This window comes from Pelophylax lessonae, assembly GCF_965119305.1.
Source record: "Pelophylax lessonae genome assembly, chromosome: 1".
In the NCBI taxonomy this organism is placed as follows: Eukaryota; Metazoa; Chordata; class Amphibia; order Anura; family Ranidae; genus Pelophylax; species Pelophylax lessonae.
In genome coordinates this window covers 210,114,003-210,138,212 of record NC_138768.1, presented here as the reverse complement: position 1 = coordinate 210,138,212, position 24,210 = coordinate 210,114,003, and the positions used below count along the sequence as shown (strand labels likewise).

Below are 24,210 nucleotides of genomic sequence, written 5' to 3'. Positions count from 1 at the left end.
AAAAAATTGAAAACCATTTATCATTTTACTTTCACTTCACAATTATGTGCCACTTTGTGTTGGTTTATCACATAAAAGTCCAAAAAAATACATTTGCGTTTTTGGTTGTACCATGACAAAATGTGGAAAATTTCAATGTGTATGAATACTTTTTAAAGGCACTGTATCTTCCTATGCCTTAGTAAGCTCTTCTGGGTGCACCCTTAGCTAACCCAGCTTTCTATCACACCTTCCTGTTGCTCCATTACTATGATGTGTGGCCACACTAACTTATAGGGAAGTTCAGGACAGAATGATGAACTGTTGAAGAGTACAAATATTTTCCACTGACAGCACTATGGAAATTAAGTTATCCATGGTGCTTACTAACTCATCTGAACATAAATGTGGAAATCACAATGCCTGCATTTTATTCCTCTAGCCAGGTTGGCATATATTTTGAAAGTAACACGTGTACTTTAAGATTTACATTGTAGCCGTTACTCGGCACCAAAATTCCTAACTATTTTAGAATGGACGCAATGTGCAAAAATAGCTTCTGATATTATTTTTAAACTCAGAAACCAGGACTAAAAATGACCCTCGGTACTTTGCATCCTAAACCAGTGGGTAAAGTTGCTTTTTACTAGGAAGCTGTGACTGAATTTTGTGGGTCTGAGCTTTCTAGCTGACATGGTTTTTAATTCTCCCCGGATTATCTGCTGGCACAAATCATATGTGAATCTGCAGTGCTGAGTTTCTGAGTGTGACTACCGATAATGGGTGAGTTTCCTGTGTATGTGTATTCAGTATGCAGACTAATGTGATTTTAAGTTGAACTCAGTTCATCCATTATAATTTATTACATTGAACACTGAATTTAAAGTGATCGCTAAGTGGCCTTTTTTTATATGGAGTCAGGTAACACTAAATCAAAACTGTAATAAACAATGTTATTGGTCTTTTTATATTTTGTACATTAAATCTGCATTCTCTTGATAGGGATGCAGGAGTGTGGGACTTTATTTAGGAAAGTAAACATAGTACATGACCACAGTAATACGCATGTGAACTTTAAAGCCCAACTTCACACAATGAATTTTTATGAATTTCCCAAAAAAATATTAGCTTATCTTCCAGGTCTTCACCATTGTGACTCCAATAGATAGATAGCTTTTTTCATAGTTCCTATTCTGAGGACACCAGGGCAGGATTTCATGGGAACAATAAAGAAAAACTTCAGAGGTTTCTAACCTTTCTACGCTTTTATAAAAATAAATGCATTTATTTCTATTTTTATCCATTAAATATTTCTCCTCACTTCCAGTTTGACTCCATGTCACCAGGACAGGAAGTAGGTGAAATTTCCCAAACAGGGACATAGCTAGCGATAACATCTGGCAGAAAAAAGGACTTCCTGGATTTGGCGTTTAGAGTCTATAACATTTTCAGAAGCTGTTTAAAATCAAGACTGTAATGCAATTATTTTTTGTTTGCCACTATTGGACTATAGAGTTTAATAATCTTGTAAATCTAAATACATGTGACACTGTTTAATTATAGATGTGTTACAACAGTTTAGAGATATGTTGTATGATGCGACCGAAAATAGCATTTGTGTTATGTCTGTGCCGTCTGAGAGTCATGTGTAGAAATTCCACGTGGAAATGTTATAAGAACTTTTTTAAGTGAACATAAGTATTGGGTCATGGGGAAGGAGCAGCGTCTGACTCTTCTCGAGACTTCCTGGTATCATCCTAAGATATATAAAACTAATATTTAATTATTATTTTGCATTGTAAAGTAGAACTATGCTCAGGCTATGGAAATCCAAGTATTTGTATGTTATTACCATGAGATTTACAACAATCCCCAATTCACTCGTGTAGCTGAAGTTACTGTGGAGCAATTCATCCTGAAAGTTTACACCAGAAGCAATAAAGTTGTTCAGCTTATTCACTTAGCAGCTCTACCCCCAGCAGTGGCTCAGCAACCTTCCTATCTTTAACTTAAACACAAAGCAGGTGCTCTGAGAGAGGGGAGCGGGATACATTTAGCTGCTAAGAGGTAATAACTTAAAGCATAAGTTCACCTTAAAAATAAATAAATGCACATTTTTTGGCAGGTAGAAAAATGTGCATTTACTATTTTTATTTTTACCTTAAGAGCCTGTAAAGCATTGCACTTGCAATCAGTAGATAGGGGGTGCAATGTCAGGCTCTTGCAGACTGTCAATGTAGCTGTCTGCCAGTACCCCCGATACGGCGGGCAGGCAGTTACTTTACCAGGAAGAATCTATGAACTACGAGGATGCTCACCAGTGCCTTCGTAGTTGATTCAGAACTACAAGCTGTCAGCTGCAAAGTCTGTGGGTACTTGTAGTCTATTCGTTCACAGAACTCTCCTCACACAGATGCTCTTTTCAAATTGTGACAGCGGGTGCAGGGAGAGGATCCCCTGCTCCCTGTTTCAGGGAAGGAGGGATTGGGGGGAAAGCTGCAGGAGCAGGGACATGTTACATATTCCCCCCTAAAATCAGGTAGAACATGTAACATGTTCTTGAAGGTGAACTTATCCTTTAAAGCGGAGTTCCGGCCTAAAGATCGACAAAATCGATTTTGGGCCATCCGCTTGCTGAGTGTCACCTGAAAAACAAATGGATAATTATAATTTTTTTTTGTTTACTTACCTTGTTATTGAAGAAAATATACTCACCTTTCTTCCACTTCCTCCCTCAACCACGGCCTGTGCCGTCACTTCCTCCTTTGCATTGATTCCTGGGAGCTGAACGTCATCGCTCCCAGGAATCAATGCGCTTGCACCAGCCCCACTCGTCAGTTCTGGTGAGGGCGCGTTATTCCCTGCTAAACAGCTTCTGGGCATGCCCAGAAGCTATGGGGGGAGGACGCGCCCGAACCGGAAGTGACGAGCGTGGCCAATGCAGGCACATTCTGGGAGAAGAGGACACGGAAGAGGACGCAGAAGAGGACGCTCTGGCTTCAGCTGCTCACATCCGAGATGGCAGCGCTGGAGAAGAAATTTTCAAGGTAAGTATTTCTTCTAAAAGTTAAGTGCGACCCGGGACAGTTCAGAGGCTATCCATTGTGGAATGTACTAGCCCTGACTGTCCCGGGGGTATTTTTATCTAAATTTCAACCCCGAGGCCGGAAATCTGCTTTAAGCACTTTTAAACTTAGAGGATGAATTACTTCACAGCATCTATAGCTAGAGATGTCAGTGAGGGATGGTTCTTTCTCGGCTTGTTAAGAACATGTGAATACTGAACTCGTAGGGGATAATGATAAATATCATTGAAGACCTAGGGGGTTGATAAAAATCAGTGAAGGCTTCTCCTATTTGAAAACTACCTAGCTGGTTTTACATTTTATTTCCTTTTTGTATTTTAACATTTTCTGTGTTAAATAGGAAAATGTGGAAAGAAATTTGCCAACAATATGTATGAGTTTTATTTTATACACTAATGTACTCAATTTTTTTTTCCAATATTTTTACCATTTAGCATTCTGTCCCACCTACCCTGTTTTACCAGTTTTTTTTTTTTTTTTCACTCAGCCATCTAGTATAGTAGGGCTCAAGGAGCAAACAACGTGTTCTTCCCATAATCTATGAATCAATAGCATTTCTAATAATGAGCTCCTTACACCTTCTAAGGCTATATTTAAGTGCTATATATCAAAATATTTATCAAAAATAACATAGAAAGCGCCTCCTTAAAACATTAAATACAAAGTAAGACCCCGTTCAGACAGGGGCGACACGACTTGGTGGGGCGACCTGTGAAGTCGCGGTGCACAGCGTGCACCGTGACCTCGGCGCGACTTGCACGGACTTCATATCATTGATATCATCAAGTCGCCTCCAGGTCTCCCCAAAGTAGTACAGGACCCTTTTTCTAAGTCGGAGTGACTTGTGTCGCTCCTATTAGAACGGGTCCTGTGCTAATCAATGGCGAGCGACCCACTGCGACTTGTCAGGCGACCTAGTGTGAATGGGGGCTTAATGACATAAGTATTATTCAAATCAATTAGTGATGATATATAATTAGTCCGTGATCTCATCTATACATTAAGTGCCTTTTAACTACTAGCATGAAAATGGTGTGGTTGTTTTCTACAAGTAGTTCTCCAATCCAAACAAATATACAGTGCTTAGTGCCAACTCCATAAAAAAAGAATCCCCCCCCCTTTAAAATAATCACATCTTGTTGGCTTGAAGCCTGAAATGATAACAGATATTGTTTTAATTTTTTTCAGCTGTATGTACTCAGTGCAACTTATAACATCCAAGTGAAAGATATAACACCTATAACACCAACATGTAAAATAAAAAAAAAATTGAATCACGGAGTTGAAAAATGAATCCCCCCCCTTTGCATCAGTATTTTGTTGAACCACCTTTTGGTTTAATTACAGCTTTTAGTCTCTTGGGATATATCTCTGCTAACATTGCACATGTAGACGTTGCACTATTTGCCAGCTATTCTTTGTAGAACTGCTCAAGTTTAGTTAAATTTGATGGTGACTGTTTGTGGACTGCAGTCTTCAAATCATTTCACAGATTTTCAGTTGGGTTTTATGTCTGAGCTCTGACTAGGCCATGCAAGGACATTCACCCTTTTCTCCTTTGACCACTGTGTGCTTATTTTAACTGTGTGCTTTAGGTCATTGTCATGTTGGAAGTTAAACATTTTTACCGTTGACAACTTTCTGGCAGAGGGCAGCAGATTTTCCTTAAGAAGGTGATGGTATTTTACCCCATCCGTTTTCCTTCTATTCTGACTAGTGCTCCAGTCCCTGCTGCAGAGAAACACCCCCATAACAAAATATTACCACCTCCATGCTTTACTGTAGGAATCGTGTTATTTGGATGGTAAGCTGTATTGGATTTCTGCCAGACGTATCGATTGGTGTTGAGGCCAGATATTTCAATTTTAGTCTCAGCTGACCAAAACACCCTTTTCCATGTGGCCTCAGAATCTTCAAGGTGTGTTTTGGCAAAGCTCAGTCATGACTGCATGTTGCCTTTGTTGAGGAATAACTTTTTTCTTGCAACCCTCCCATACAAGCCAAAATTTGTGGAGAATTTGTGATATTGTTGTCACATGCAAAAAATGACCACTCTTTGTCAAAAAATCCTGCAAATGATTCAGAATTGCTGTAGGCCTCTTGGTAGCCTCTCGGACCAGTTTCCTCCTGGCTTTTTCATCCAGTTTGGATCGATGTTCTAATCCAGAGAGGGTATGTATTGTACCAAATACCTCCCACTTCTTAACAATAGACTTCACTGTGCTTCTATGCATTGATAAAGTCTTTGACATTTCTTTTTGTATCCATCTTCTGACTTGTGCCTGTCCATAACTTTATCCCAGGAGATCGTTTGACAGTGCATTGCCACCCATAATTGATTGTTTGCTTCAGTTGCACTACCAGGGACTGAAATTCTCCAGGAAAGTTTTTTTTTATAATGCTGAGCGTATCAAAATGACCACAGCTGATCACATTTGAAAGTCAAATGGCTTTGTGTGCCATTGAGAAGGGGATTAGCGACACCTGATTGAGTTTACAAGTCATTTTTAGAAGGGGGATGACCTTTTTCCAACTCAGTGATTCTGTTTTTGATTTTTTATTTTTTTTTGACATATTGGTGTTCTATCTTTCACTTGGATGTTAAAGGTTGCACTGAGTAAACAAAAACTGTGTCTGTCTTCACTTCATGTTGCAAAGCGACAAAATGTGAATATTTTAAAGGGGTTGATTCTTTTTTATACCCACTGTAGCTGCAGATGTAACTGAAAGCAACAGGCAGTGAGACAGCTGTCCTTCCACACTGGCGCGTGACCATACTGACAGAAGCCACTGCAATCTTCTCCCTTGTCTACATGCTATAATAGTGTTCCTTTTCATTCATGAAAAAGGGGATAATCTGCATCCATAATTTTCTAACATGTTGGAACAGTGTGTGATAAGTAGCACTTCCCTCTAAGTACTAGACATCAATTTCATCACTTGGCTGTTACCACTTTGTGCAGCACAAATTGGATTTTCAAAAATATGCAGAAATAGAGCAAAATATGCATGGAGCTACGATACCACACAATAAATTTAACCATGTCATCATTTTATGTTTTTTGGAGAGATGTTCCTACAGTATGTATATGCATCTGACTGTTTTTGCAATTACAATGCAAGGATGTTAGAAGAAGAATGTTTTACTGGGCTTTCAGAAACCGTGCACATGCAAACTGCATTACTGCTATGTGTAGGGCTCAGTGAATCCTCTAAGCAGAGTGAATATGAGCAAGCCACTTATATAGCCATTTACACAAACCCTAAACATTTCACCTTTTTTCCTTGCAATGGAAAAGCAGTTGGATTACAGTCCAGTGTTCTTTCTTTACCAACTGATGATTTAAAATACAGTTAACACATATTGGGAGCATATCAATGTATGTGGCTAGAGCTATATTCCCATGTCAGACATGGTCAGCTAAGACATATTGAGGAAGAGTGGCCCCACAAGGGCTCTTTTTTTTTTTTTTTTTTATTGTTCTATTTGTCATATACTGTACCTAAATGTTAGAAACGAGGGGACCCTGTCATTTTTCTTTCTCTACAGAAATGCATAACAGTTTCCTGAAATTGCATTGTGGCTGTGTATTGCAGCCAATATACATATAATGATTAGCAGAACTATTCTTTAAAAAAGCTAGAAGAGTGCATTCATCACAAGTCTACCTGGGCAGCTTAGCCAATGAAATTCACACTTCCATTTTATTAGGTGTTATTGCCAATCATGTTCATGGGGTCTGTCCAACAAATCTGTATAATTTCTTGCTATGCCAGGAGGTTAAAACATAAATATCCCCAAGACTTATATTCCATTTTATAAAAGATGCCAGAGAGTTAAATTACCCAACAGTATCTTATGTTTCTAAGGCGTTTTGCATGTGATTGGATTTGTAAGGGCTGTTACAAGGGGATTTTATGCTCCTTGTTATATATTCATTTATTTAAAGAGGTATAAAAAATTAGGGGTTGACTCATCTTGCCAGATTCTACAAGAATCAAAATATTACTTTTAGGTGGACTTACTCTTCACACAGTAAAAATGAAATAAATGCTCATGCCACATCAACTGTTTTCTGTCCTGAAATTTCTATTGAATTTTTGAAAATACCAAGGTATAGGAAGAACTGATGCATACATTTTTTGACTTTGAACCATATACACCCTGAGTAATGTAAGAGGAATAACAAATGTACAATAAGAGGTTGCTGCCTTAACTATCCAAGCATGCCTTCATTCTCTGGAAAATAATTTAGCAGAAGACGTGGGTAAATGCAAAGGTAGTAAAGCAAAAAAGATACTAGAAGAGTAGTTCTACATCAGGCCTGCTTTGCCTGCTGTATTTGATAGTGGATGGCAATGGGAGTGTAGCAGGTTTTCCAGGTATTGAGCCTGAAGTGGGTCTGCCATTGTTACCGGTTACCTCTCCAGCCCATGTGGACTGTGACCCCAGGTGTGAGAACTGAGACAATTACAATTTCAGCATCTTTGTTTTGGTTGTTTTATTGTATTTTGAGGATGGGAGAAGGGAATAAGTGGGATACTCCTCTGGCTCAACTAGGTACACTTTTTGGACTCTTTGGCAAGAAATGCCTATTAGCGCTGTCCTGGCGCCAGCCGACGCTAGCCAACGCTTCCTGCTGCTTGAATACACTGTAACATTGAAAACTGTGCTGGAACCTCGACTTTAATCCAGAAGATCCAGGACTGTAGAATACTTGACTCCTGACACTGCTTTGCTCAAAAGTCACTGAATAGCTCCCTCCAGCCCTGCGCTGGCTTGAGGTAGCTCTTTGTAAATTCCTGTGCTGTTGCAACTCTCAACTGGCACACTCCACACTGTACGCTGACTCTTCAGGGCCCAAACTGCTGGTGCACCCTTTAACCCTTCAGGGTCTTCTGGCTAGGAACCCCCTCTAACTTCAGGGTCCTCTGACTAGGCACCACCTTTACAGCTAGCTGACACTTGGATCCTAGAACCTTCTCTGGAGTTGTCCCCTCTAACACTAGGCAGAACCCCAGGGGCTATCCCCAGTACTCACGACCTGTGTAGGCTTTCCTGGGACTGAACCCCTCTCTCTCTCCACTGGTTCTCAGCACATCGGATCCCCTTCAGCTCAACTTGGCACTCTCTGGATTCTCAGGCAGCACCCAGAGACATCCACTTCCTCTGACAGGAGGAGAGACAGCCGTACTCTCCCTCCTGGTACTCTGCTTCCTGCCAAAGACCATGAGTCATGCACTCCCCTCAAACTTATACCCACTCCCAGAATCCTCTGAAGCAGAATCTGCCTTCTGGGGTAGCTACAAGCCTGAATGTGTCCCTGATTGGGTTTCCTCCACTGCCCTATGAGAAAACTCTCACAGAGCCAGTGCGGAGACTCCCCTTTCAGCAGACACACCTGGAAGCCATGACAACCTATCTGACAAAAATAAATCATGGCTCTGCTGTTAGGCAGACAAAGCCCACTATATTTTACCTAGCACCTACCTGTAGGGTGCTATAGGAGGATTCCATAGCCAATATTCAGTCCAGTGCTAGATTTGGAATCCGCCCAGTGTTATCTGCTGTCAATCACAGGAAAGGCAGACCTGATTGGAAAGTAGTTCCAGAGTTCTCCATCAGACACCTCCCTCCCAACAATTAATGGGCACTGCGCCTGCGGGGTGGGTGTAGCCTGATGAGGAACTCAAACTTGTTCCCCATCAGGTCCACCTTTCCTGTGATTGAGGGTGTACAACAGTAGATTGAGTTAAAAGCCTATTAGACTAAATAGAGACAATTGATCCACCCAGTGCTGTGTGCCATCAATTAAAAGTAAGGTGGGCCTCATGAAAAACTAGAATCTCAATTCCCTATCAGGCTCTGCCCACCCCTTTGCAAAAGTCCTTGGCCATGTGCCTGTCATTGTGATTGACACATTGACTGGGGAGGGAGGGCCATGAGGTCCAGTATGGACCCTCCAACCTCAGTGCCAGCATTGACAGTTACCCCTTGAAGGAATTCTAAAGAGTGTCTACGACACCCTTTATGAATTTGCCAGATCTTCTGCAGTCCAAAAAACTTCTCTGATTCACTTTAAGCATACTTTCTATAGCAATGTGGTTGACTGGTACAGTACAGCAGTACCTTAACCACTTCAGCCCAAGAAGCTTTTACCCCCTTAATGACCAGGCCAATTTTTGTGATAAGGCACTGCCTTGATTTAACTGACAATAGCGCGGTCGTGCGACACTGTACCTAAATAAAATTGCTAAAATTATTTTTTTCCTCTCAAATAAAGCTTTCTTTTGGTGGTATTTGATCACCTCTGCGGTTTTTATTTTTGCGCTATAAACAAGAGAACCACAATTTAAAAAAAAAAAAACAATAATACTTTTTAATATCTAAAAGAAGCTCTCGCGCTCACTATAATGTGAAAATATAACAAGTGAAAAATATATATTAACTATAATTCCACTGAAAATTGCTGCAGTTGTATAAATATGCAAATTAGAATAAAGTGTACATCAAGAAACACCAACTGCGCACACCCCGTGTAATAGGTGAAAATTGACAATAAACTAATAATTGAGTAAATCGATGTGCAATAGGTGAAAAATCTCAATAAATCAATACATTTGTAAATACATCAATGAATGCACAATATGAAATTACTGAATAAATATTCACAATGCGATCATAATTAATGTGATTGAAATTAATGTGCATGCATATATAAATAAATAGTCCACAATCAATAACTTTTGCTTCAAACTAATGATGAATGGTGAATCTGAAAATAACGGTGATCAGGTGATAATGAGTCCCCCTTTGACAAAGTCGAAGTGACGAAACGCATCCGTCAGGACGTGGCTACACGGCAGATGGGAACAGGAGATTGGGTGAGTGGTGGCGGTGCTCGCAGGTCTGATTTACCGCCGTGGAGGCGGAGAGGACCAGACGAGCATGCCATACATTTGGATAGTTTTGTTTTTAAGCGCTTGTCTCTTTGGATCATGTGAGTGCAACTTTTAATTATCAAGAGTTTCATAATGGGGTTGCATGGCGCTGGTCAACTGGGGGGACAAGGACGTTTTAAGCAATGTCAGGGAAGTACTGGAAGCTGTTTGAGAGGTTATAAATACATGAAAGTGTTATACTTATGTAACGGTATCAGCCAAATGATCAGACCAGTGGTGATGTGCAATTTCTACTTTACTTAACAATGTGGAACGTAGATTACACAGGAGATCATGTGAACAGGGGTTTGCAGTACAAAACAGCAATATGAGGAAGGGAGAAAATTTCATAAAACATGTAAAAACAATTCTATTGCAGTTCTAGTAATGGCCACTAGATGGCAGCAGAGTGTTCTGAGTTCAGTTTACTGATAGGATAAAGAACTGAAGATTCTCACGTGTTCCAAGAGATTGATCGTTCATTCAGCAGACTGTGAGCTGAGGGGATTTCCTGCTGGCACAGACTTCACACAGGCGCTGCTGATGCTGACTTCGGTCAGGAGGCTCTGAGGGCCGTATATAGGACCAACCCACTGCTTGGACAGCTTCTCCACATGGACTGTAACAGAGTCCTCTCCAGTGACTGGGGCTTGGATAGATGCTGCGTGCTCTTGTGCTCACTGCTGGTGACCCGCACACCAGACTTGGCAGATAAGGACCCAGCACCTGGGGACAGCTCACTTGCCCAGTCACTGCTGTCCCATCAGGCAGGATCTCTCTGAGCACAGGAAGCTGGGCGGAGCTGGCATTTATACTCCCTGGGCGTGTCCTGGAACTCAGGGGATGCTGGGAGCCCAGAGGATTGTGGGGAATTGAGTTAAAGGGACTTGCACCTGCATCTGGATAAAGGGGCACACCACTACACTTACACACCTTATTCACTTGTACTTGTCATGGAGAAATGTATCTGAGGTACTAGTTTACTTTGTATTTATTGTTAGAAGGACCAGACAATAGATAGGATTTTTTAGGCACCACAATCCCCATGTGGATTGATGAGCTTGATGACTGTTATGTGATTGTTTATAATGAATGGTGTAATCCACTGTGACCTTTGGTCTGTTCTTTTAATCATTGTACAATAAAATTAATGTGTTTCAGTTTGTAATTTTTTTGTGATGCCTAAAAAAACATATTCATTGTCTAGTCTTTCTCACATTATGTTAATGGATGTGGCACCTGACAAATCGAAGAGAATGGACTAACTTATTTTTGTTGTATGTATTGCTAACTTCAGGGAACGTCCAGGCTGTAAAAGGGGAAGCTAGTGATGAAGATGAGGAGACAGAGTACTTTGATGCCATGGAGGACGCACCAGCCTTTATCACAGTAACAACTGACCCCAAACAGCACAGGTAATCTATACTTGCATATACAGTATGGAGTATAACACATGAAGGCTTATTACCTACTAAGTAGTACAAAATAAAGAAACCCATAGGAATCAGTAAAAGACCATTCTGGTTGGTAGCCATAGGTTACTGCATATTGAAAAATTGTATTTGCCCTCTCTTGCATAACACAATTGGATTCATACTTTGTGCTTTTAAAGGCAGCTGTAGAAAATAAGCCTTCATGTGTTAGGGGGAAAAAATTGGCCTTCAAGAAGTATAAATCAGAGGGCACAGTATCGGCCTTCCAGCAATACAAGGAGGCAAATAAGAAAAGTAAACAAGAAATCAAGATGGCTAAAATCAACTTTGAGAGACAAATAGCGGAGGATAGTAAAAAAAACCCAAAGAAATTCTTTAAATATATCAACAGCAAAAAAACTAAGGCAGAGCATATTGCACACATAATTAACAATGATGGGAGGATGGTTACAGAGGACACTGAAAAAGCAACCGTGCTAAATGCTTTTTTCTCGTCAGTCTTTACACAGGAAAAGGAGGGGTACACTGACCATGACTGTATGGTTAGTAGTAATAAACAGGACTTGCCACCATGGCTAACAGAGGGGGAAATCAGGGAAAGGCTGGATAAACTTAACACAAACAAATCACCAGGACCGGATGGCATACATCCGAGAGTACTCAAGGAACTCAGTAAAGTTATATCGAGACCACTGTTCCTGATCTTTGCTGACAGTATTAGGACAGGAGATGTACCAGGGGATTGGAAGAAAGCTAACGTGATTCCAATATTCAAAAAGGGCCAGAGGCATATCCCGGGAAATTATAGGCCTGTCAGTTTGACATCAGTAGTATGTAAACTTCTGGAGGGGATGATAAGGGACTATATTGTAGAGTTTGCTAAGGACAACAACATCATCAGCAGTAATCAGCACGGGTTTACAAATGGGCGTTCTTGTCAAACCAATCTCCTTACATTCTACGAGGAGGTGAGCTGTGAGCTAGATAGGGGGAGACCAGTGGATGTGGTGTACTTGGATTTCGCTAAGGCGTTTGATACAGTTCCCCACAAGCGCTTAATTTATAAAATAAGGTCTGCAGGTATCGATAGCAGGGTTTGCTCTTGGATACGGAACTGGCTAAAAAGGCGGGTCCAAAGGGTAGTAATAAACAGCGCATACTCAGACTGGTCTGAGGTGGTAAGCGGGGTCCCCCAAGGCTCAGTCCTGGGACCAACCTTGTTCAATTTATTCATAAACAACATTGAGGTCGGGATCAGTAGTTCGATATCAGTTTTTGCAGATGACACAAAATTGGGCAGGGCAATAACTTCACAACATGAAGCAGATATCCTGCAGAATGACCTGGACAAAATAACAGAGTGGGCAACGACATGGCAAATGAGGTTTAACGTGGAGAAGTGTAAGGTTTTGCACTTGGGGACTAAAAACATAAAATCACAATACACGTTAGGAGGGGAGCCCTTGGGGGAATCAAAAATGGAGAAGGATCTGGGAGTATTGGTTGATGATAGATTAGGAAACAGCATGCAATGTCAAGCGGCAGCTTCCAAAGCCAACAGAATATTAGCATGCATAAAGAAAGGGATGCATTCCAGAGATAAGACTATAATCCTTCCACTTTATAAAACTCTGGTCCGACCGCATCTGGAGTATTCCGTCCAGTTCTGGTCGCCAGTCCTCAGGAGGGATGTGTTGGAGCTGGAGAGAGTCCAGAGAAGGGCAACTAAACTAATTAGGGGATTGGAGGACCTTGACTATGAAGAGCGTCTACAATCGCTCGATTTATTCTCCCTGGAGAAGAGACGTCTGAGGGGGGACATGATAGCAATTTATAAATATCTTAATGGGGATCCCAGCTTAGAAAAAAAGCTGTTCATTCGAAGGGATTGCATGAGGACTCGAGGGCATACAATGCGATTAGAGGAGAAGCGTTTTAACCTCAGGCAACGCGGGGGGTTCTTTACTGTTAGGGCAACAAGATTGTGGAATTCTCTACCACAAGAGGTGGTTTCTGCGGGTAGTATGGTGGCTTTCAAAAGACTCTTAGACTTACATCTCAAGGATCAGAACATTCAGGGGTATGGGAGATGATTACAGCCACACATGCCTACACAGGTTGAACTGGATGGACTATTGTCTTTATTCAACCTCACCTACTATGTAACTATGTAACTATGTAACATTTTTACCCTAGCGCGTGTTGCCTGCTGTCCTTGAATTCAGCAAAAAGACCATCTTTCCCTTAACAATTGAAGGATGAAAAAACAAAAAGGCACAGCCTTCTAAATGTATCTTTTTATTCTTAAAGCACATGTAATAAAATGGATTTCACTCACACAGTGTGGAGATTGGGCTAGCAAAGTTCATTGTCCTCCACTGGATGTGCCAGATGACAATCCCATGGATCCTATGGATGTATCGGGGTCCGCTTCCTGCTGAATCCTAGTGAGCTTGCAAATGCTTGTCTTTGTGTGGTATTAGCCCTGTGGGTGGGCAGCTCTGAGACTCCAGGAGTGGAGTAAGTCCGGAGACGTCATCACAGTGTGGAGATTAGACTTTCACAGGATTTGAGAACGGTGCAACTGTGTGCAGTGGCTAGCCTTGACCAGGCTGGAACGCAAGAAACTGTGACCAACCGGCGTCTAGCCGTGATGATATCACACAGTGTGTGGCAACATGTTTCGGAGCCTCCTAGCTCCTTCGTCAGACTGCATCTGATTGAAGACTGATTTGGCCTGACGAAGGAGCTAGGAGGTTATGAAAATCTTGTTTGCCGCCCACTTCACCGCCCACTGTGTGACATCACGGCTAGATGCCGGTTGGTCGCGCTCTCTTCCAGCTTGGTCACGACTGGCCACTGCACACAGTTGTGCCGTTCTCAACTCCTGTGACAGCCTAATATCCACACTTTGGTGACATTTTTGGACTTTCCATCTCAGGGCTTACTCCACTCCTGGAGTCTTAGAGCCGCCCACCCACAAGGCTAATACCAAACATAGACAAGCATTTGTCAGCTCACTAGGATTCAGCAGGAAGCGGACCCCGATACATCCATAGGATCCATGGGATTGTCATCTGGCACATCCTGAGAAGGACAATGAACTTTGCTAGCCCTATCTCCACACTGTGTGAGTGAAATCCATTTTATTACGTGGGTTTTAAGAATAAACAGATACACTTAGAAGGCTGCGCCTTCTTGTTTTTTTTTATCCTTCATTTGCTAGAGGTTCCAATACCCTCATAAAAGAAGTGCTGCAGCAGTCAATATAAGAGAAACTTTCTATGGGATTTCCCAATAGACTCCTACAGACTTCCACTCCCTTCCTAGAAACATGCCTTTGTATTGGGGTTTATTTAAATATACTGTGCTGAGAGTTTATTTACTTTTTCATCTTTCACCTAACACATACATTAAATATGATATGTGATGAGCCTGGTCAGGAAGCTGAGTGATGTCATCGGCGTTACCTTTCTTCATGCACTTCTATTGAACATACAGCAGAGGACAATAATCGGGGACATCTCCCAGTATGGGGGACTATAAAGTGCATTGTTCCACCCAAAATGAAGAAACTTTTTTTTAATGGAATTGCACTTGAACTCTTTCATTGCAGATTTAACCTTGATGTTGATTGATTTTATTGGTGAGAAACACTTGTGGCTGATCTGACTGCATTCACACATATTACTGGCTGTCACTGTGCTGTTCATTTTATTCTCATGTGTGCTACATTAGTGCACTGGGGGATATTTCTTGCACAGCTTAAAATAGCTAGCCAGAGACCTTCTAGACTGCCACTGCCTGCTGGCAGGGTTAGCTTTCTGTCAAAATGCCTGGATAAGTTTGACATTGACATGCCACACTCCCAGAATTCCCTGCAGCTATGTATAAACCAGGGATGGCTATTCATGACTCTGTATTATGGCACATGCAGCTCTGTGACAACTAAAGTGTCAGAAAAGAGCTCTCTCAGCATCAGCTACAGAACACATTAGTATTTTTTTGAAGGGTTATTTTTCACCTCCAGAAGACTTGAAGAAAAACTAATTAAAAATGAGGATATTGTTTTAAATTAAGGAACTGCTTAAAACACTAAATATAGATAAATCACATTAACCTTTCTTCTTTGCAATGACAGAGAACATAATATATAGAACAGTCCCCGATGCCTAAACATGTCTCTGCCAACCCTGTCATGCTGATTGACCATGGAAGACTTGAGTGTTTGGTGTACATCATGGGTGGCTGTTGCGGAACTACAAGTCCTATGTGGCATTGCAAGCCGCTGACAGTTACAAGCATGACTCCCAATGGCAGAGGCATGATGGGTCTTGCAGTTCTGCAACAGCTGGGAGCCCATACGTTGAGCACCAATGCTGTTTATGGACATAGAAGCCAACTGTGGCTGAAGAGGAGGATAGGCTTTATATAGGAATATACGTTCCTACTGCCTTCTTGCATTCAGTTGAGTTTTAACACCATAGGCAGTACATTAGATTTACAAAAAGGGTTGTGGTTTATCTGAGTTTTCAATGGGGTTACCTATAGGGCTATTTTAGATAAGGGTAGTGTTTAGATGAGCTGTTTAGATGAGTTAGTCTTACAGCTGAGCTCTAGGCATATAATAAAGACACAAATAATTGCAATTTTATGTTCACTAATTAACCATTACATGTATCTTTAAATGCATGCAGAGTTTAAACTGGTATCAGCCACTTGTAATCCCTGTACAGCAGGGCTGGAGCATTAGAGGAAGAAGCAGCAGAAACAGCCAATCAGTTCATGTGCTGCCAAGAAACATGCTGAAAGGTGACAAAGATTAGCTCATCATGGTGCTGCTTCTCCTTTCACTGTTCAGTCACAGGCTGGGGAAGGTCAAGTATAATCTAAGCTCCAAGGAAGTGAGTTAAATGATGCTGGCCATGAGACTGACAACATCTGTTCGCCAAAAAAAAAGTACTGCAAGCGAAATCTCTGGGCAGAAGGTGAATTTATTATGGCAAAAGCTGGTTTTGTTATGAAATCTTTTATTGGACTGTTTTATTTCATTTTTGGCTGCAGTTCTCTGGTTCCAAAGGTTGAAGACTTTTTTTATGTTATGCATTTTCCATGAAGCTTCCCCCCAGCCCCCTCTTTTATACATAACTAAACCCGATCTCAATCCAGCAGTGTGCACAAGAGCAGCAGCTCTCTCAGGTCTTTCCCTTCTCATAGGGTCACAAAAAGCAGTGGGAGTCATTGGTTCCTGCTGTTGTCAATCCCAGCCAATAAGGAGGGAGCAGGGGGTGGGTTGAGCCGCACTCTGTGTGTCTAGTAGCTTGCTATGGTAAACACCTAGTGGGGTGGGGCAGGGGCGCCAGGGCCTAGGATTAAGAGGATCAGGGCTGCTCTGTGTAAAACGGTTGCACATGTTTGTTATTTAAAAAAAATAAAAATAAAGGTTTGCAATCACATTAAGTACTGGCAAGGGCTAGGTTCTGTTTCTGTAAACTGCTTACAGAACAGGTGTGTATTCCTCTTGTCCTGAATACAATTGATTTTCGTTTTAAGTAGCTGTTCCTTGCACAGAATCCTCAAACATTTCCTTCTCCTCTAGAATATATATACAGAGCTAAATAGGACAAAGCCAATGTTGATAGAGAAAGGCAGGTTCACTTGCTTTATGTCACAACAGATTTTTAACAAGCTAAAAGACTAAAGTTATTCTAGTGTAGAAAACTTCAAATTGATTAATATCTTTTTATGATTTCATTTGTTAGGGTCAAGTTAGGTTTCTTCTTCCATTTTTGAAGGAAAAAGATAGCCTTAATAGTACCTTCTAGATCAGGGGTGCTTAACCTTTTGAAGAGTGAGGGCCACTTAGGGAATTTAGTAACTGGTCACGGGCCATATTGTAATGTAAAAAAGCCCTTACTGTCCTGAGCCCCTATATGGCCTCTTTCACATGGTGGAATCCCCTTGCTTAATGGGGGATCTGTACACTGATCCTCTGCTGAGCAGAGCGGGCAGATGACAGGTCTGTGTCTGCTCCACATATACTGAGCAGACATGGACACAGCCCACTCTGATCTATAGGCCCTCCGATCTGCCCAGACGGAGGAGGACAAATCCTCTTCCTTTTTTTTTTTTTTTAGCGTATTGGATTGGAGATAGGCAGGTGTAAATGGGCACAAGTCCGTTTACATCCACCACTCCATAGAAGTAAGGGTTTAATTGCTTTGCCATAGACTTCTATTATATCATGGAGGTGTGGTGCACTTTCTGAAAGCACACCAAACCTGCAGGATTTAATAGAAGTCTATGGCTCAGTGAATGTACCCCACAGGAAAGCCATTGTTGCACAGTGCTGCACCTATAGATTAGTGTAAAAGCAGCCTAATAACCATTGAAAAACTATACCAATTTCAAAGCACACATAATAAATATGCCCAGAGCTAAAACTGTTATTTTCAATAACTGAGGTTTTAATATCCTTTTCTGCAGGCATCACTGGCTGTTGGATACCTGTCTGAGGCAGAGTGATACCAAATGCACTCTGCCTGGGACTTGAGCCGGCGCTATAGAGAAAGCATCGGCTTATGCGGCTCCTCTTTAGCCACTTGCTTCCTCAAGCGCTGGCTCCATCCATCCAGAACACTAATGTTCTGGGATAGCTGATCTGGGCTTGCTGACCCACCATCCCAAAGCAGGATGGTGGGGTCCATGGGCCACTGGTTGGGCACCCCTGTTCTAGATAAACACAAATATTTATCCTGTAAGTATTTCAAGGGGACAAACATGGCAAGGAGTTTTACACAGGCTTTGTTTCAGTACACTAGGCCTCATACTCTATGAAATCCTCTAATTGTCTGTAATCAGAGCTTCTGGAAAGATATAAAAGTGTGCAAGGGGTTCTCATCCCCAGCAAACGAAAGCATGCTCCAGGACTTCTACATTCTATTTAGGAAGGTCAGAGAACAAAAACTACCTACATCTTTTTTCTCTAGTCTCCTTACCTGTTACCACCCTAACTTGTTTTGTGATTAGATTGCCTTGGTCTATATCTCAGTTTAGTACTGATTTATTTATTATAGCACATTGGTGCTTAGAATCTCTGATACTTTGGTTGTGCAGCCATTGTTTGTTTTATTAGCACATTGCTGAGTGTAAAACTGAAGTAGGTCTACTTTTTTTCCTTTTTTGAAGGCGTTCTGGAAGTAATCTCAGCAGTGCTAGTGGAGGCCACCCAGAAGACTGGCACCTAGATGACAATGTAAGTTTATTGTTAAAGTGTACCTCAACCCAAATGCTAAAACCAAATATGCTGGCATATGTTCTTGTGGTATGGTATCAACCCTTGTAAACCCTTACATGTACCCAGTGATGTGGCTAGGCTCAGGGAATACACAAGGATTAAACAAATCCTCCAACATAACTTGTACCTGTTTATCTGCAGTCTTCTCTACATCCATTCAAAGTGCAGAATGTACACAGGCTCTCTCAGCTCTAAAAAAGTGGGGGGCGCGGAGCTAAAGTTTCATCAGTGAGGAGAGCTCTGAGAGGGGATTGGAGGGAAGAGAAACATCCCTCTTCACACAGGAGCTGAGCTGAGGCTGTTAATCTGCTGGAGGTCCCTCCCCTGTCACCATTTTTCTCTTGGTGTCAGGAAAACTTGTCAGAAGTGACTCATGCTGATAGCAGAGGAAGGAGGTAGCAGACAGATACGGCACTTAGTGCTCTGGACTGAGACAAGTACACACTATAGAGGGATATGCTTTGTTCATATTTCATGTCTAAGATTTACAACCACAAAAATGCAACTTTTTGTTTTCAGTTAAATCACACCAGCAGGGTGTAACTACAGGCACTTTCTTCCATAAAGTGACAATGCTTACTCAGCTCAGCTGCAGCTTTGTCACCTTTTACTGCACCACACCTGACTTGGACTACAAGCAACAATGTCAATAAGTAGTACATTGACACATTTTGCAGCAATAACAACTGTAGAATGTAACTGCATACTATGCATTTGCACAAGGTTGGGGCATGCAAATGTTTGCAGGAAGTTCCTACAAGAAGACTGCTGGATGTGCACACTTCATGGAGAGAAAATATGAACAAAGTAAGAAGAAAACTGTATTTAGAGCTAGTTCACACCAGTACATTGTTAATCTGCATCAAAAACCCATGCACAGTCTTTTTCATGTATTGCAATGGCCCTATTTCACATCTGTGCAGTGCATTCCAGAGCAGTCAACAAAAGTAGAACATGCTGCATTTTTTAATGAAAACCGCGGGTTAGCTATGATGTAGCAAAAGGGAAGCTTGGCATTGAGAAGCCACATCATTATATAAATCTGGAACAAGGTATTAAAATAAAGGCTTTCTTTATTTTACATTTTTCAAAACTGTGGCACTAAAAAAAATGAAAATGTTTATATATTAACCACTTAAGCCCCGGAGGATTTTCCTGCTAAAAGACCAGGGGGTATTTTGCGATTCACCACTGCGTGACTTTAACGGACAATTGCGCCGTCGTGCGACGCTGTACCTTTACGAATTTGACGTCCTTTTTTTCCCACAAACAGAGCTTTCTTTTGGTGGTATTTGATCACCTGTGCGATTTTTTGATCACGCGCTATAAACAAAAAAAGAGCGTCAATTTTGCAAAAATAGCAATATTTTTCACATTTTTTTATATGAAATTCCCCCCAAAAAAAATGTAAAAATCTAAATTTTTTAACATTTTCGGCCAATTTGTTTTATGCTACCTATGTTTGGTAAAAAAAATCGCAAAAAGCGTATTTTGATTGGTTTGCGCAAAAGTTATCGCGTTTACTAACAAAGGGAAAGATTTTTGTCATTTTTGTTGTTTTTTTTTTTTTTAACGCGTAATGGCGGCGATCTGCGATTTTTTTTGCGGTATTGCGACATTGGGGCGGACAGATCGGACCCTTGACTGACATTTTTGACACTTTTGGGGTTACCAGTGACATTTCTACAGTAATCAGTGCTATACATATGCACTGTTACTGTAAAAATACACTGGTAGTGAAGGGGTTAACTTTATTTGGGAGGGAGGGGCTGTGTGTGTCCCTAGGGGCGTGCTTTCTACTGTGATTGGCTGTGGCTTGAGCTGTAAGGACACTGATCCACGGATCTACATAGTAGATCCGTGTGATCAGTGTTTTTACACCGAGGAGAATGACAGGTGGGTTGTTTACACAAGCCGCCTGACTTTCTCCCTCTCCCCCGACGATCGGCGAGTGACCGGCGGACATCGGGTCCGCCAGTCACACGCGCGGGGGGGTCCGTGACCGCGCGGGAGTGGGAGCGCGCCTCCGCGGGCGCGCGCTCGCTCCCCAGACCCTCCCAGGCTAGTGACGTTAATTAACGTCACTCTGCCTGGCAGGGACTGACCGCCGCAGTAAATCTACTTGCGGCGGTCGGCAAGCGGTTAATGGTTAGAAAAATAAAAATGAACAAAAATCTGCAAAAATATAATAGTTAAAGTAGACCTATAGACAAACTTTAAATTTTTTATTTTGGATAGAGCAAGGAAGGGTTATAACACCTGTCAGATTTTCTTTTCTCCATCTGTGTCTCATTGCGGAGATTTCACTTCCTGTCCCATAGCCAAACAGGAAGCGAGTGGAAATCTCTGCAAGGAATTCTTTGGGGATCCCCAGGTCACCAGAACTAGTGTCCCCGTTGGAAGATTTCACCTCTATTATTTTTCTAGGACAACCCAAAATTTGGGATTTTCTTTAATTTACACTTTCAATGATTATGGTAAACAGGACAAATAGAAAGGGTGAATCTTCCCAACAAGGACACAGACTGCAATAAAAACAGACAAGCATTCTAATCCCTCTCCACTCTATCCAAAACGAATGTTTTTTTTACATTTAGTTATACTTTAAAGGGAGAAGAAGAACAAGAATTTAATTAGGAGTAGTGTAGTAAGGACTGCTGCTCTTTTATCTTGTATAGGGTAACGGGTCTTGTATCCGCCCCCTGTAGTTTTTGTAGGCAGCCCCTAGTGTGTTGACCTGCTGGGTCCCAACCACAGCTCTATTCTCTATGCACAAGCTATATGCAGCTTAGTGATAATGTCACTGCTACTTTTTAAGGGTGTTATCTGGGTTAGAACAGCATTTGCTGCATACAAAGTGGATTATTATGTTTTGTGGTGGTTGGGGAATACCGAGCTTGCTCTTCACAGGTCTTCAGGTCCCTGGCATGTTAACTGATGGAAGTCTGCTGTAACTCCTTGTGGCTTCACATTTTGCTTCCCACTGCACCTGTGTGAGCCATGGTGCGCTTTGTGAAAGGGCCTGCAGGCTTCTGGGACCTACTGTATGATGGGTGGGGGAGAACTTCAGGTGGAATCACATAGGCGATCTGACCAGAAGTGGGAGTGGGTACCTGTCAAAATTGGGTACCTACTCCCCACCCCCCCAAAAAAGTTCCTAAAGATGAAGAAGAGGGGGGAGGAAAACATCAAGTGGAACTTCTTCTTTAGGGTGAAGTTCCACTTTCAGCAACCTAGGAAGAACGTTTTCAAAACTGAGTTCAGGTAAGAAAGAAAACTGCCTCTGCAAGGATCCATATACAAAACCAAACAGAGTTATTCCGCTTGGAGGAAAGTATTCAGCGTAACAGCAGGTCATACTTTAATCTATGGGAACTAAATCAGGGTGCCTAGGTCCTTATAAAGCAGGTTCTTTGTTCATGTCAAAGTTTGGTGACTACTAATAAAGATTTTGTCATCACAATTAGTGTTGCAAACCTGTGAGTCAGTGCAAATTTGGAACCAAAGCCTAGTACACACGGGCTGAATGTCAAACGGCATCAGCCGGTTCAATAAAAATCAGCCCACATTCAGTCCGAGTGTACTGAAGTCAGTCTGCCAGAAGCCAGCCATACGGCTGGCTTTTGTCGAAGGGGCATGACTGAAAAAGGTCTGCCAACGGGCTCCTTGTTAGCAATCTCAGCCATTGATCAGCGCTCTTAGCCAATGCCCAGAGTGTTCTAGTTGGGGTGGCGCCCCCGTCAGAATATAATAGAATAGTAGGGGTGATCGCTGTACTAACATCACGTAGTTAGTACAGTGGCTCTGACATGAGCTGCCAGGTTTTTTTTGTTCAGCCCACTGGGTTGAATGAAAAAAAAAAAACTAGTAGTGTGTACCAGGCTTTAGCTTGCTGTTCAGAATTGTTGTTTTATTTTGAACCTAGGACTGTTAGATCATATCCTGTAATGCTTGATATTGTTTCACCTCCAGGTTTTCCACAGCTCACATGAAGGTGGTTATTATGACTCTAAACGCAAAGATGTCTTACCTAAGAAAAGGAGAAGGACCCGAATTCCTGACAAACCAAACTACAGCCTTAATCTTTGGAGTATAATGAAAAACTGCATCGGCAAAGAACTGTCTAAGATCCCCATGCCTGTACGTGAGTTACATTTGGCTTGTGCCTTTAAAATTGTCTGAACCTCTAAGTAGCAGTAAGCTGATAGCTTGATCCCATCCAGAAAATAATCCAATTTGTCTTCTGTTCTATTATTTGTAACTCAGACTGGCTTTAATGATTATCCCCTTAAGAATTGTAATGGTGGATGTAGTAGGATGCTGTTTTATTTCACAGCACTTTTAGCCCTTTTGTGCCAGCTTCTTTAATCTTCTTCACCTTACATGAAATGTCATTATATTCCCTTTCAGGGGACAGTGACATTGTTGAAATCAATCACAAAACAGCATTTGTGACCATAACTTCAAGAGATGCTGAGCTCTTGCTAGGGTGTAAATTGTAGTCTTTATCAGTGGCTTGTGTCATGGATCTGCCTGCATGGTATTTTTATCTTTTGGTCTTGTGGTTTATTCATATCCCTGGTCTTTGAATTTTCAACTGTTTGTGCCTTTGATGTATTATGTTGGAAGCTTCTTTGCCCTTGTAGCTATCGTTGTATCTTTAAAAGTAGTATTTATATGTATTCTTAAAGCGGTAGTATGCTCTAATGAAAAAAAAAAAAAAAACCCTGCAAGACAAAGGTATAATGATCTAGTATGCATTGCCATTACGAAAAACTTACCTTAGAACGAAGCCACGACACGGACCCCCGGAGACCGCTGTGGGAGCGGACATGATCCCTCGGCGCCTCTTCTGGGTTCGGCGGCTTCGGGGCTGTGAGTGGCCAGAGCCGCGATGATGTAATTTTCCGGCAATTTTCGGCAAGGAACTCTGAAGGTCCAACGGACCTTCAGAGCGCATGCGCCGCACTCGTCAGCGGCTGCATGCAGTGGTAATATCTCCTAAACAGTGCAGGTTTAGGAGATATTAATTGTACCTACAGGTAAGCCTTATTATAGGCTTACCTGTAGTTAAAAGTCAAAGAAAGCGGTATACTACCGCTTTAATGCTAGTCAAGTGACTTTGCCTAGGCTGAGCTGATGTTCTCTCTCTGGTGCAGGCAGGAGGAAGCATTTCTTCAGTCCCCCAGTGATCAAACTGTCAGACTGTAATATTGTACTTAGTAAGCTATTGGGTAGCAAATCACAAGGTGAAAGGATGCAGCAGGGGGTTGATCTGGGCAAGACATTTGTGAACTGCTCAGGTACCAGGATTTACATTATTATGCCAGCCAGCATCTTAGTCCAAGAAGTAAATGTTGACCCTGGATGATGTCTGAGCAGGACACTTTATGGTGTTTCCAGGGAGAGTACTGTGAGTTTACCTTAAAGCATTTGTTACCCCAACATTTTATATACCTGATGTGTGGCTGCT

The 24,210-nt window shown here is 41.8% G+C and overlaps 1 protein-coding gene across 2 annotated transcripts in view; it reads left to right on the top strand.

The window, feature by feature from the left end:
* Nucleotides 1-24,210, top strand: part of OSBP2 (oxysterol binding protein 2) — a 426,310-nt gene that overhangs the window by 308,853 nt on the left and 93,247 nt on the right. For both annotated transcript variants that reach the window (XM_082273351.1, XM_082273352.1), the window contains 3 exons: nucleotides 11,305-11,422; nucleotides 18,629-18,695; nucleotides 22,710-22,877. In XM_082273351.1, coding sequence (XP_082129477.1) covers nucleotides 11,305-11,422; nucleotides 18,629-18,695; nucleotides 22,710-22,877 — 353 coding nt within the window. The remainder of the gene's footprint in view (nucleotides 1-11,304; nucleotides 11,423-18,628; nucleotides 18,696-22,709; nucleotides 22,878-24,210) is intronic.